The sequence below is a fragment of the Oncorhynchus clarkii genome, chromosome 2, assembly GCF_045791955.1.
Source record: "Oncorhynchus clarkii lewisi isolate Uvic-CL-2024 chromosome 2, UVic_Ocla_1.0, whole genome shotgun sequence".
Lineage (NCBI taxonomy): Eukaryota > Metazoa > Chordata > Actinopteri > Salmoniformes > Salmonidae > Oncorhynchus > Oncorhynchus clarkii.
Window position 1 is genome coordinate 47664977 of NC_092148.1, and position 14117 is coordinate 47679093.

Below are 14117 nucleotides of genomic sequence, written 5' to 3' on the forward strand. Positions count from 1 at the left end.
TGAATTAAAAGTGTTGGAATGAGCGTGTGTGTGGCGTGTTAGTGCGTACATGTGGTTTCATGTAGATCTTGGTTGGGACTCCTAACTCTGGGTTCATTGTGCTTTCTGACTAGATTCTGACTGCTTATTGCAGTAACGATTTGGGTGCATAATGAGACCAACAAAACCTCAAGTACCTCAGAGCAGAGCTGTTTACATAAAGATCCCCTTGTTCTCACTCCCTTACACTCAGGATTATTTATGTGATGTGATTTGATTTGGATCTCTTTTAGTCCTCATTTGGACTACTCTTCCAAGAGTCCTTAAACCTGTGAATTTGTGAAAGAATGGATACAAGGGAAACTTTAATCAGTCAGCTGAGTAACCACTCCTCTCAAATCAAAATGCCATAATAAAAACAACAATGCGGTTTGCATTTATGCAGTGCAGCACTTTTCACTTTTACGTTGTACATGCAAAACTCACCCCAATGTCCCACCAATGTGTGGCTCCAAAATAGGACCTACATTTCTGCTCGCATGCAACTTCCCTATCAAGGTGTTTTGGTAGTTCCCTTATGCACTACGCTTTCTGTGCACTTACTATAAATAGACACGCAGCTCAAAAAGCTCCCCTATTGATCTTGTTTAGGCCATAAAAATTACATTTACTGTATAATTGATTCCCCTCTTCACATTTCTCAAAATAGTAAAAAATAAAATAGTGAGTCATTTCATTAACATGAATCACTTATTTTTAAATTATTCTTTTAGACTAATTGAATGATGTGCTTCACCATTGCAGTAGTTGGGGTTCGGTTAAAATGCGATGATTTGAATCATGGGAATCAAAATAATAATTTGTGAATCGCAAACAGTAAAAGGACATTTTTTTGCTGTAGCCTTCCTTTCAAATTGTGTCCCTGCAAAATTCATTTTGTACAGTAGATACTTTAAATGGATTTGGACATTCAATTTATGTAAGGGGTGCATACTGGCGGCAGAGAAGTCAGGCGCAGGAGAGCAAAATAATAAATAATAATAATAAATAATAAATAATAATAAAAACCACCGGAAAACAGAACAATCAATAAATGGGTACAAAACCAGACGCACACCATACATAACGTGCAGAGAGCACAACTCCTATCCAAGCCTCAGACACGTCCACCTCCACTATGAACGCCAAAGAGGGATCCGGATGGGCCAGCACGGGAGACGAGGTAAACAGAGCCCTCAGGTGACCAAAAGCCCTGTCCACCTCAGCCGACCACTGCAAACGCACCGGGCCCCCCTTCAGCAGTGAGGTAATGGGAGCCACTACCTGACCAAAACCCCGGATAAACCTCCGGTAGTTGGCAAACCCTAAGAACCGCTGCTCCTTTACAGTGGTGGCTGAAATGCGGTCACTCTCCATCTCCACTCCTGAGGTGGAAATGCGGTACCCTCGGAAGGAGACAGACTGCTGGAAAAACAGGCACTTCTCAGCCTTGAAGTACAGGTCATGCTCCAACAGGCGATCAAGCACCCTGCGCACCAGGGACACATGCTCGGCGCGTGTAGCGGAGAATATCAGAATGTCATCAATATACACCACTACACCCTGCCCTTACAGGTCCCTGAAAATCTCGTCTACAAAGGCCTAGAAGACTGATGGTGCATTCATCAACTCGTACAGCATGACGAGGTACTCATAGTGCCCTGAGGTGGTACCGAAAGCCGTTTTCGTCTCCCCCCGGATACGCACCAGGTTGTAAGCGCTCCTGAGATCTAGTTTGGTGAAGAAGCACGCCCTGTGCATTGACTCAATCGCTGTGACTATGAGCAGTAGCGGGTAACTAAACCTCACCGTGATCTGATTCAGACCCCGATAGTCAATACACTGGCGCAGACCTCCCTCCTTCTTCTTCACAAAAAAATAAACTCGAGGAGGCGGGTGAAGTGGAGGACCGAATGTACCTCTGACGCAGGGATTCGGAGACATATGATTCCATAGCCTCAGTCTCCACCTGTGAGAGGGGATACACGTGACTCCTGGGAAGTGCAGCGTCTACCAGGAGATTTATCACACAATTGCCCATCAATTTTGAGAGCCGAATCGGCATATTCAGGGGGAATGCGCAAGTTGGAGACCTGGTCTGGACTTTCCACCATAGTAGCACCAACGGAAACTCCTAAACACCTCCCCGAGCACTCTCGCGACCACCCTGTGAGAGCTCTCTGTGGCCAAGAAACAGTGGGGTCATGACAAGCTAACCAGGGTAGGCCTAGCACCACGGGAAACGCAGGAGAGTCAATAAGGAAGAGATTAATTCTCTCCTTGTTACCCCCCTGCGTCACCATGCCCAGAGTGGTGGCCTCCCTGATCAGCCCTGACCCTAATGGTCGACTATCTAAGGCGTGAACGGGGAAGGGCACAGCCACGGGAACAATGGCGATCCCAATACTATGGGCGAACGATCTATCTATAAAATTCCCAGCAGTGTGACCTCTGCGGCCACAGATGGTGCACGAGCTGGAACCCCCTCCGGTCTCCCTGTGCACCGCCCCTCCCAGCTCCATGGGTATCGGAGAGGGGGTACAGGGAATGGAACCAACAGACCCCGATCTCAACGTCCGCGGGTAGCCAGCAGGTTATCCAGCCGGATGGACAGGTCCACCAGCTGGTCGAACGTGATGGTGGTGTCTCTGGTCGATCAGGGCCCTGTCGTTCCATCCCGCCCAGGCAGCCAGGGATCGAAACTCCAGGGTGAACTCCTGGACGCTCCTCGTCCCCTGCCTCAGATGGAAGAGGCGTTCACCCGCTGCTCTACCCTCGGGCGGGTGGTCGAAGACTGCCCAGAAGCGGGGGGTGAACTCCTCAAACTGGTCCAACGCTGCGTCTCCCTCTCTCCATACGGCGTTGGCCCACTCCAGGGCTTTCCCGGTGAGGCAGGAGACGAGGGCGGACACCCTCTCAAGGCCGAAGGAGCCGGGTGGACGGTTGCCAGGTATAAGTCCAGCTGCAAGAAGAACCCGTGGCAGTTCGCAGCCGTCCCATCGTATTCCTGGGGAAAGGAGAGACAAATCCCACTGGGACTAGGAGAAGGAGGGGAGCGTAGTGGAGACCCCGGCTGTGCTGGTGGAGGTCCATTGTCTGGACAACGCGGTCCATGACGGTGCCAAGATGGTGGAGCATTGCTGCGTGCTCCCGGACGCGCTCCTCCACCCCTATACCCGGGCTACCTGCTCCTGCTGACTCAATAAGTTTGGTCCGGAATTCTCTATGGGTGCGTACTGGCGGCAGAGAAGTCAGGCACAGGAGAGCAAAAACTGTGTTTCCAACGGCGCAGTTTAATAATAAAAACCACCGGAAAACAGAGCAATCAATAAATGGGTGCAAAACCCGACGCACCCCAGACATAACGTGCACAAACACTTACAATAAACAATTATGTCAAGGACATGGGGGGAACAGAGGGTTAAATATACAACATGTAATGATGGAATTGATGCCAGGTGTGTGGGAAGACAAGACAAAACAAATGGAAAATTAAAGGTGGATTGGCGATGGCTAGAAGACCGGTGAAGTCGACCGCCGAATGTCGCCCGAACTAGGAGAGGGACCGACTTTGGAGGAAGTCGTGACATTTATGGGACATTTCAACTCAATAGAGGCTAGTAATCAGCCTAAAGTAAACACTCCTAAAGGTAAGGTATAGTATATATAGTATATATATACAGTATCGGGTGCACATTTGTTTTGCATACTCTGTCAGGGGCGTCATTCACCCCCCCAAAATCTAAAGGGACATAAAGTATGTGAGAATGTTTGGTTTTTTTTGGGGTGGTTTTTGGGAATTTTTGCATTTTTGCATTTTTCAAACACCTGAAACAGTTTTTCCTGCAATTTAGAGTCATAATGATAGTTGATTATATGTAAAAATATATATATATATATAAATAATACAAAATACAAAATAAAAAAGTATATTTTCTTGCATATCAAAGCATATCTCTTGAGCTGTCTGTATCCTCCTGACTGCTGGTTCTTTTTTTTTAAAGAAACAAAATATACTTCTCTGCATCTCTGCTCAAATCTGTGTAAAAGATTAAAAGTACATTCGGTACATTTAGTTATTGCTTGCTTTTCTAAAGCCTACTAACCCTGCCAGCAAGCATCCCAGCTAAGATAAACAAGCTAGCTACTCTAACGTTATTAATAGCCTGCAATTGCTTCTTGGTAGCTAGTTATGAGTTATGAGATTGGGATATTGGGAACCTCAAATTGGCTAAGGCCAACTTCATAAAATGACTAAGTGACTAGTAGTATTACAGAGGAACAACAAAATGTAAATAAAATAAAGAAATAATCAAATAAAGAAATGGACAAACCTGTGCCCCCTATGGGCATGACGCCTCTGTACTCTGCCATCACAAATGTACTGTGACTAAAACTCAGCTGGGACATGCTTTCAATGGTGCTCTCCAACACCTGACACCAATATAGTGAAGGGGGGTACCCTGACTTGGATTCAAACCCTGGTCCCTGTGACTGTCATTCCAAAACCATTAAACTGTCACAATCCTCGCAATATGAGCCATGACACAATTCCTACCTAATGGGTTAACCCTATTGGCACAATGCATAGGGTGTTTGCCTTTCATGCCAGTGACCCGATTTAATTTCCTTGTCCTGCTGTTTGTTACGCAGTGTCAGAAGTGGGAATACCAAAATGCTAAAATCTTTTGGTGAGGTTGTTAGGTGTTGTACAAATGTTGTTTAGTGTTATTACAAGGGGTACAACTTTTTACAATGTTTTATTATAATACGTTTTTTCGCTGGCTCGCCTCACTTTAAAAAAATATCCTCCAATATACAATTCATTCAATTTGTATGGCCTTGGGGACAATATAATTATGCTATCTAGACTAGCCTACAACACCACAATGCAATGAATATTTGCAGTATTGTTTTCAAGTGAGAAAAATTGAGTACAATTCTACTCTAGGCTGTAAACTTCAGTGACGCAAACCTTGACATCAAACATAAAGCTTCAATATAGCCAAAATGTTTGTCATTTAACTTTTTAAATGTATTACCTTTTATGTGTGGCATTAACACAACCAGTCACAATGTTTCTATCTGATTAGGCTACTTCATAAGTCTCCTGTAGGATACCTGAACACATTCATCCACTCCACTCGAATATAATTCCAGCCCTCTCGAACTGCGCACCCCCGTTCATTTGAGGAATGGAACGAGACATCCTTTACAAAACACCAAAACGTTTCATGACATTCGGAGATTGTCAAGCCAAGCCTTCGATACTGAGTAGGGAGGGGTGTATTTTTCTGTTTGTCGAGATTGACATACTGTATTCTACTTGATTGTGATGTTGAAAACGCAAACCATGGTGAAGCACTCAGTCAGTAATCGGTAAGCAGTTTTGCATTGCTTATTGGCTGTTTTTTGGTGCATTGGCACAGAATTCTGTTGGTGGAAACTTTGTTGCAAATATTGTATATAATTAAGCTGTGATATACCCGTGATATACCACGGCTGTCAGCCAATCAGCATTCAGGGCTCAAACCACCTAGTTTAAAAAAATCAGATTTCACCCTAGCCGATCATTGTCTGCAGCCGGCTCTGATCTTAGTGTAATGAGACAGACAGGGAGAGTGCGCTTGTCAGTGGAGGTTGGAAAACCATCAACCTTCTGGCCCGTAGACCTGCGTGGGATCGATAAAACAATGCTGAAGTGCTCAAGTCGATATCCATGTTTATAAACACAGGGCTGCTACAGTTATTTTTATTGTGGTGGTAATAATTATTTTAGAGTTAATTTTATGAGGGGGAGGGTGTGCACATTTTTTTACAGTACAAAGGGAGGGTCACGTGACTTTTTTTTTTTAACCTCCCCAGGGTTAGTGGTTGTTGTTGTGTCTGTGTGTAATTCCTGTCAGATGTGTGGCTAGGGTCAGTCCGTTTTTTCAAGAAAACCTTTTTCCTAATGTCCTAAGCCCAGGGGCTCGGGGGAACTCTTTAAAGTGCATCACTCAGCGGAGCAGAGCCAGGGAGAGGGGCTTAAAGTGTGTCGGTCTCTGTCTTCCCTTTCAGCCCTCCCTTTCCCCTCCTTCCCCTAGTCTGGTTTATATCAGACAGAAGAGTGTATGCACGCAGGCACACACACACACACACACACACACACACACACACACAATCTCTACACGCATAGAAGTGGAGCAGCGTATCTCCTGATTTACCTCAGGGTTATAGAGTTGCCTACTTTCAAACCCACTTTTAGATGAAAGCAGAACCTGACAGACACAACATACTGTGCCTCCACTTTTCCCATTCAGTATTCTCCTGTTACCACGACCGCCCATGGTGAGAGGAGAAGCCGGAATGAAAAATATGAAAAAGTCTAGTCTGTGTCCTCATCTCATTCATGCCCACATACGGAGAGGGAATATTTATTGCCTGCTACATACAGCTAGCCCTCACTGACATATAATTCAAGCCTAAAATTATCTAAAAGCAGTAGGTGCCAACATGTACAGCCTGTCAACACAGTTTAGTGGACATGAACATTAGATAGTTGTCTTCTCATGTGACTGACGGGATTTGAACCTGGGTCTTCTGTGTGCAGAACATCAGATTAGCCCGCTAAGCCAAAGCATTGGCTCAGGCTGAGGAGCCAATAAAACTGTTGAGGTCTCAGACAAGGTTTCTCTACACGTGAGTGTGGTCATCGAAGTAGCAGAACCACCACTGTTACACTCACACACACTCTTTATCTCTCTCTCTCTCTCTCTGAGTGTGGTTAGGTGTGTGGTACAGGGTGCTGATAGACGAGAGGAGGCACCCTCCCAGAGCATCGCTGGACGACAATGACAGACAGCAGCAGTCAAGGAATCTGACACTACAACACGGGGAGGAGTCCTGTGAACATGTCCACTTCTATGTTCAGGTGAGTGAGCACAGTCTCAGGCTAAGCACCTGCAAGTAAAAGCAGTTCATGTTTTAATTCTGCATAATCTTCATTATTACTGTATACATTTCATTGTACATACATGTTCTGTATTGAAACTAGTTGTGGCAGGGAGTAGACTTTTTCCATTCTAGAAATAGAAATTCTAGAATGGAAAAATAACCCTCAAACTAAGGCAATGGGTAATTACATTTCTACAGTTGACTTTCCACCTTGCTCCAACAGGAAACTGCAGACTACGGCCATCCCATAGTGTTTGTGGTGAAGGTAGGTCTGCAGAGTCCAGACCAAGGCCCGGTGCTGGACCACGGCTGGCCCACTACCTTTAGGACTGAGGTGAGTAATTTAGTTCAGTTACCTTTGCATTCTTGGGTACAGGAACAATTGTGGCCATCTTGAAGCATGTTGGGACAGCAGACTGGGATAGGGAAAGGTGGGTATGTCCGTAAAGACACCAGCCAGCTGGTCTGCGCATGCTCTGAGTACGCGGCTAGGTATGCCATCTGGGCCAGCAGCCTTGCGAGGGTTAACATGTTTAAATGTATTACTCACGTCGGCCACAGAGGAGGAGAGCCCACAGTCCTTGGTAGCGGGCTGCATCGGTGGCACTGTATTATCCTCGAAGTGGGCAAAGAAGGTGTTTAGTTTGTCTGGAAGCAAGACGTTGCTGTCTGCGAAGTGGCTGGTTTTCCTTTTGTAGTCCGTGGTTGTCTGTAGACCCTGCCACATATGTAGGTTTTAATAGTCACAGTGGGTACAACATCTCATATACACGTCCTTATAAACTTACTCACTGAATCAGCATATATGTCAATATTATTCTCTGAGGCTACCCGTAACATATCCCAGTCCATGTAATCAAAACAATCTTGAAGCGTGGATTCCGATTGGTCAGACCAGCGTTGAATAGTCCTTGGTACGGGTACTTCCTGATTGAGTTTCTGCCTATAGCAAAATGGAGTCGTGGTCAGATTTGCTGAAAGGAGGGCGGGGGAGGGCCTTGTATGCATCATGGAAGTTAGAGTAACAATGATCCAGTGCTACAGTCGATATGCTGATAGAATTTAGGTAGCCTTTTCCTCAAATTTGCTTTGCTAAAATCCCCAGCTACAATAAATAAAGCCTAAGGATATATGGTTTCCAGTTTGCATAAAGTCCAGTGAAGTTCCTTGAGGGCTGTCGTGGTATCGGCTTGAGGGGGTATATACATGGCTGTGACAATAACCAAAGAGAATTATCTTGGAAGATAAAACGGTCGGCATTTGATTGTGAAATAAAATACTGCAAAGTTTCCTAAGGACTAGAAGCGAGACAGCCTTCTCTGTCGGCGCCATTGTAACCTTTGTACTGGTGTACTGGTTCTGATACATACTTTTGATGAAGAGGGGCATTGTTATTTGGCTTTACACCAATTTATTACACAAAATATCCTACTATCTCTGCAGGACCCTGAACAGGTTTTACACCCACGCCACAAGACTGCTAAATAGTTAGTTAAATAGTTAACCAAATAGCTACTTTGGCTATTGACGCTTGACCCTTTTTGCACAAACCTTTTGACTCAGCACATACGCTGCTGCTACTGTTAACCATCTGTCACTTTATTCCTAAATTCAGCAAAAAAAGAAACGTCCTCTCACTGTCAACTGCGTTAATTTTCAGCAAACTTAACATATGTAAATATTTGAATGATCATAACAAGATTGAACAACTGAGACAACCTGATCAAGTTCCACAGACATGTGACTAACAGAAATGGAATAATGTGTCCATGAACAAAGGGGGGGATCAAAATTAAAAGAAACTGTCAGTATCTGGTGTGGCCACCAGCTGCATTAACTACTGCAGTGCTTCTCCTCCTCATGGACTGCACCAGATGGACTGCACCTTCCACCAAGGCACTTGCAAGTTCCCAGACATTTCTGGGGGAATGGCCCGAGCCCTCACCCTCTGATCCAACAGGTCCCAGACGTGCTCAATGGGATTGACATCCGGGCTCTTCGCTGGCCATGGCAGAACACTGACATTCCTGTTTTGCAGGAAATCACGCACAGAATGAGCAGTATGGCTGGTGGCATTGTCATGCTGGAGGGTCATGTCAGGATGAGCCTGCATGAAGGGTAGCATATAAGGGAGTAGGATGTCTTCCCTGTAAAGCACAGCATTGAGATTGCCTCCAATGATGCTGTGACACATCGCCCCAGACCATGACGGACCCTCCACCTCCAAATCGATCCCGCTCCAGAGTACAGGCCTCGGTGTAATGCTCATTCCTTCGACAATAAATGCAAATCTGACCATCACCCCTGGTGAGACAAAATCACGACTCGTCAATGAAGAGCACTTTTTGCCAGGCCTGTCTGGTCCAGCAACGGTGGGTTTTTGCCCATAGGCGACAATGTTGCAGGTGATGTTGCATGTCTCATGAGGACCTGCCTTACAACAGGCCTACAAGCCCTCATTTCTGCCACTCTCAGCCTATTGCGGACCGTCTGAGCACTGATGGAGGGATTGTGCGTTCCTAGTGTAACTTGGGCAGTTGTTGTTGCCATCCTGTACCTGTACCTGTTGTTACACGTGGTCTGCCACTGCGAGGACGATCTGCTGTCCGTCCTGTCTCCCTGTAGCGCTGTCTTAGGCATCTTACAGTACGGACATTGCAATTTATTGCCCTGGCCACATCTGCAGTCCTCATGCCTCCTTGCAGCATGCCCTAGGCATGTTCACGCAGATGAGCAGGGACCCTGGGCATCTTTCTTTTGGTGTTTTTCAGAGTCAGTAGAAAGGCCTCTTTAGTGTCCTATGTTTTCATAACTGTGACCTTAATTGCCTACCATCTGTAAGCTGTTAGTGTCTTAACAACCGTTCCACAGGTGCATGTTCATTAATTGTTTATATTGTTATGGCTGCAATCCCGCTAACGGGATCGATATGACAACTACCAGTGAAAATAGAGGGCGCCAAATTCAAACCACAGAAATCTCATATTAACAATTCCTAAAACATACATGTGTCTTATATCATTTTAAAGGTAATCTTGTTGTTAATCCCACCAAAGTGTCCGATTTCAAATATGCTTTTCAGCAAAAGCACTACAAGCGATTATGTTAGGTCTCCACCAAACCATAATAAGCACAGCCATTTTCCAGCGAAATATAGCATTCACAAAAAGCAGAAATAGAGATAAATGAATCACTAACCTTGAATTATCTTCATCAGATGACACTCATAGGACTTCATGTTACACAATACATGCATGTTTTGTTTGATAAAGTTCATATAAAAAAAATCTGAGTTTACATTGGCGTTTTAGATTCACTAGTTCCAAAAACATCAAGTGATTTTGCATAGCCACATCGTTTCAACATAAATACTTATCAAAAATGAACATGATAAGACAAGTTATACACATGGTATTATAGATATACCTCTCCTTAATGCAACCGCTGTGTCAGATTTCAACAAAAGTTTACGGAAAAAGCATCTGAGACGGAGCTCAGAACAGTAGCCAAATTAGCCTCCATGTTGGAGTCAACAGAAACCAGAAAATTACATGATAAATGCTTCCTTACCTTTGATGAACTTCATCAGAATGCAGTCCTAGGAATCCCAGGTCCACAATAAATGCTTGATTTGTTCGAAAATGTTCGTTATTTATGTCCAATTAGCTACTTTGGTTAGAGCGTTTGGTAAACAATTCCAAAGTCACAAAGCGTGTCCACTATAACGTGACGAAATGTCCAAAAGTTCCGTAACAGTCAGTAGAAACATGTCAAACGATGTACTGAATCAATCTTTAGAATGTTGTTTACATATATCTTGAATAACATTCCAACCGGAGAATTAGAATGACTTCAGATGACCGGTGGAACGCAGGTCCTTCCCCTGTGAACGCGCATGGTGAAAGCATGGTCAACTCGTGGCAGTGGTGACTATTTCCTGTCTCATTCGACCCCCCCTTCACATTAGAGTCATCAGACAAAGTTCTATTGACTGTTGACATCTAGTGGAAAGCGTAGGAAGTGAAAACTCATCCATATCTCGCTGTAATTTCAATGAGGGCTTGGTTGAAGATCTGCCACCCCCAGAAAAAATCCAAACAGGAAGTGGAATTTCTCAGGCTTCTGCCTGCAATATGAGTTCTGTTATACTCACAGACATAATTCAAACAGTTTTAGAAACCTCAGAGTGTTTTCTATCCAATACTACTAATAATATGCATATATTAGCAACTGAGACTGAGGAGCTGGCCATTTACAATGGGCACCTTTTCTTCCAAGCTACTCAATACTGCCCCTGCAGCCATAAAAAGTTATGGTTCATTGAACAAGCATGGGAAACTTCTTAGGGATAGGCATCCCGCTAGCAGGACACCAGCCGACAACATCCGATGAAATTGGAGGACGCGCAATTCAAATAAATAATCACAATATTAAACATTCATGAACATACATATATAATTTAAAAGCTTAAATTCTTGTTAATCTAACTGCATTGTCCGATTTACAATAGACTTTACGGCAAAAGCGTACCAGGCGATCTGAGGACGGCGCCCCAGACCAACATATTTTTCAACCAGCACAGGCTTCATAAAATCACAAAATGCGATTAAGTAAATCACTTACTTTTGAAGATCTCCCTCTGTTTGCAATCCCAAGGGTCCCAGCTACAACATGAATGGTTGTTTTGTTAGATAAAATCATTTTTTATATCCCAAAAAGTCTGTTAAGTTGGCTTCATTGATTTCAGTAATCCACTCATTCAACATGCAGACAAAGGAGTCTAAAAAGCTACCACTAAACTTCGTCCAAACAAGTCAAACGGCATTTCTATTTAATCCTCAGGTACTCTGAGGATTAAACTATAATATTTCATACAGAAAGTAGTATGTTCAATAGGAAAGCAAAATTAGCAAGCGTGCGCCAAAAGACTGATATTGTTCCGGGGCTCTCCTCACCAAAAATCTAAATTCTTGCTTGTTTTTCAAACAACAAGCCTGAAACCTTCAGTAAAGACTGTTGACATCTAGTGGAAGCCATAGGAATTGTAATGTGGGAGACGGAATTACATAAGAACAATAGGTTTTCATTATAAGAGCCTGGGACCTAAAAAATAAAAAAATTCCGGTTGGTTTTTCTTCTGATTTTTGCCTGCCGTATCAAAAATAATGGGCATGTCAGTCAGGCGGAAATTCAGGAAACTAGACTCTACCCCTAAGAAGTTTTTTAACCCTTTACAATGAAGATCTGTGAAGTTATTTGGATTTTTATTAATTATCTTTGAAAGACAGGGTCCTGAAAAAGGGGCATTTTTTGTTGTTGTTGCTGAGTTTAGTTATATGTACATATCTACCTCAATAACCTCGTACCCCTGCACGTCGACTCAGTACTGGTACCCTCGTATATAGCCAAGTTATTGTTACTCATTGTGTATCTATTATTACTTTCATTATTACGTGTTTTACTTTTCTATTATTTCTCTATTTTGTTTATCTCTGCACTGTTAGTCCACACCAGTTGTTTATGAAGCATGTGCCCAATAACATTTGTATTTAATTTTTGGATTTGATATCTCTCTGTAGATCCCCTTCTGGAATGGCTGCGAGGGGGATGACAGCTGTGTCCCTGACCTCATCCTGCACAGTCGGACAGACCTTCTAGACCGCAGGTGACTTTTTAGCCCTCAGAAGCACACACACACAATACACGCACACGAGATGAGATGGTGTCTGTATGTCCAATCCCAAGTCATCCCTTTAGCCACTCCCCTTTACACTTCACTCTAATAGACAAGGTGGAGTTTCCCCTATACTGTTTCCACCCATCTGGAAATATAAAAAGTTCCTCTGGGAACCCACCAATCATTGAATCATTGAATTCACCTTAAAAAGGGTTGGCGTAGTGGTCTAAGGCACTGCATCGCAGTGCTAGCCATGCCAATAGAGATCCTGGTTAAAGTCCAGGCTCTATTGCCTATTGCAGCCGGCACACAATTGGCCTAGCGTCGTCTGGGTTAGGGGAGGGTTTGGCTGGCAGGGATGTTCTTGTCCCATCGCGCATTAGCAACTCCTGTGGCGGGCCGGGCGCAATGCACAATAACACAGTCGCCAGGTGTACGGTGTTTCCTCCGACACATTGGTGTGGCTGGCTTCCGGTTTAAGTGGGCGATGTGTCAAGAAGCAGTGCGGCTTGACTGGGTTGTGATTTGGAGGACGCACGGCTCTCGACCTTCGCCTCTCCTGAGTCCGTACGCCTCTCCCAAAACTGAAACTACTAATTGAATACCACAAAATTGGGGAGAAAAGGGGGTAAGAACGTGGCGCCAATGTTCATGTCTGTCTACGGCCAAAGGCAGTTCTGTAGGCCAAGGGAGCGGGCCGCATGGGCGCTGTGTCACCACCAGGGGGCCTCGGTGGCCTCGGAGCGAGTGGTGGAGGCATCACGCAGGAGGCTGGTGGTAGAAGCTCGTCTGGAGAACCAAGGAGAGAACGCCTATGGCACCACGCTCAACATCTCCCACTCCCACAACCTGCTCTTCTCCAGTCTCATAGTCAAGGTAGGAGAAAACGGAGGATAACCATGGTATGGTTGTGCAAACTGTTGCTGCATAGTAAAGTTCATATCATATCAGTGAGGGGAGAGGTCATACACTAACCCTTAAATGTTTCTTCAGACATGAGTTAGATAGACCACATCATGACATCTCTTATTATGTTAAGATTACAGCATAAGTAACCTGTGACAGTTTGTGATCAAAGTAATACGTTAGGTCTTATTCAGCACTTGACTCAGCGTATCTCTGTCACCCTGCAGGACCACTCAGACATCCAGATTGAATGTCGTGCTGAGGACAGGGAGAGGAACGACAGGACCTGCAATGTCAGCTCACCCTTTATGAGGTCACTGACCCAGGTACTGTATCTGATCAGCACTGTTGCTGGCTCCTGCCTCGTCAGTTCATCACCCTCACTACATCTCCCTCACTACATCACCTTGCCAATACTAGAGGTTTTCAATTGGACACATTTAGTTAACATTACTGTGGCGGGCCAGCATTTTTGCTTACCAAAGCATCTGACCAGGAAAAACTGAGGGACTTAATAGATTTTTGCCTTATCAGGCCACAAGGTTTGGAAGAACTCCTGGCTCTTAAAGGGATAGTTCAC

General features: G+C 44.6%; 1 protein-coding gene across 2 annotated transcripts in view; it reads left to right on the forward strand.

Moving 5' to 3' along the window:
• Positions 1-14117, forward strand: part of LOC139368651 (integrin, alpha 11b) — a 91041-nt gene that overhangs the window by 67025 nt on the left and 9899 nt on the right. For both annotated transcript variants that reach the window (XM_071107814.1, XM_071107822.1), the window contains 5 exons: positions 6789-6931; positions 7178-7288; positions 12534-12619; positions 13303-13507; positions 13765-13863. In XM_071107814.1, coding sequence (XP_070963915.1) covers positions 6789-6931; positions 7178-7288; positions 12534-12619; positions 13303-13507; positions 13765-13863 — 644 coding nt within the window. The remainder of the gene's footprint in view (positions 1-6788; positions 6932-7177; positions 7289-12533; positions 12620-13302; positions 13508-13764; positions 13864-14117) is intronic.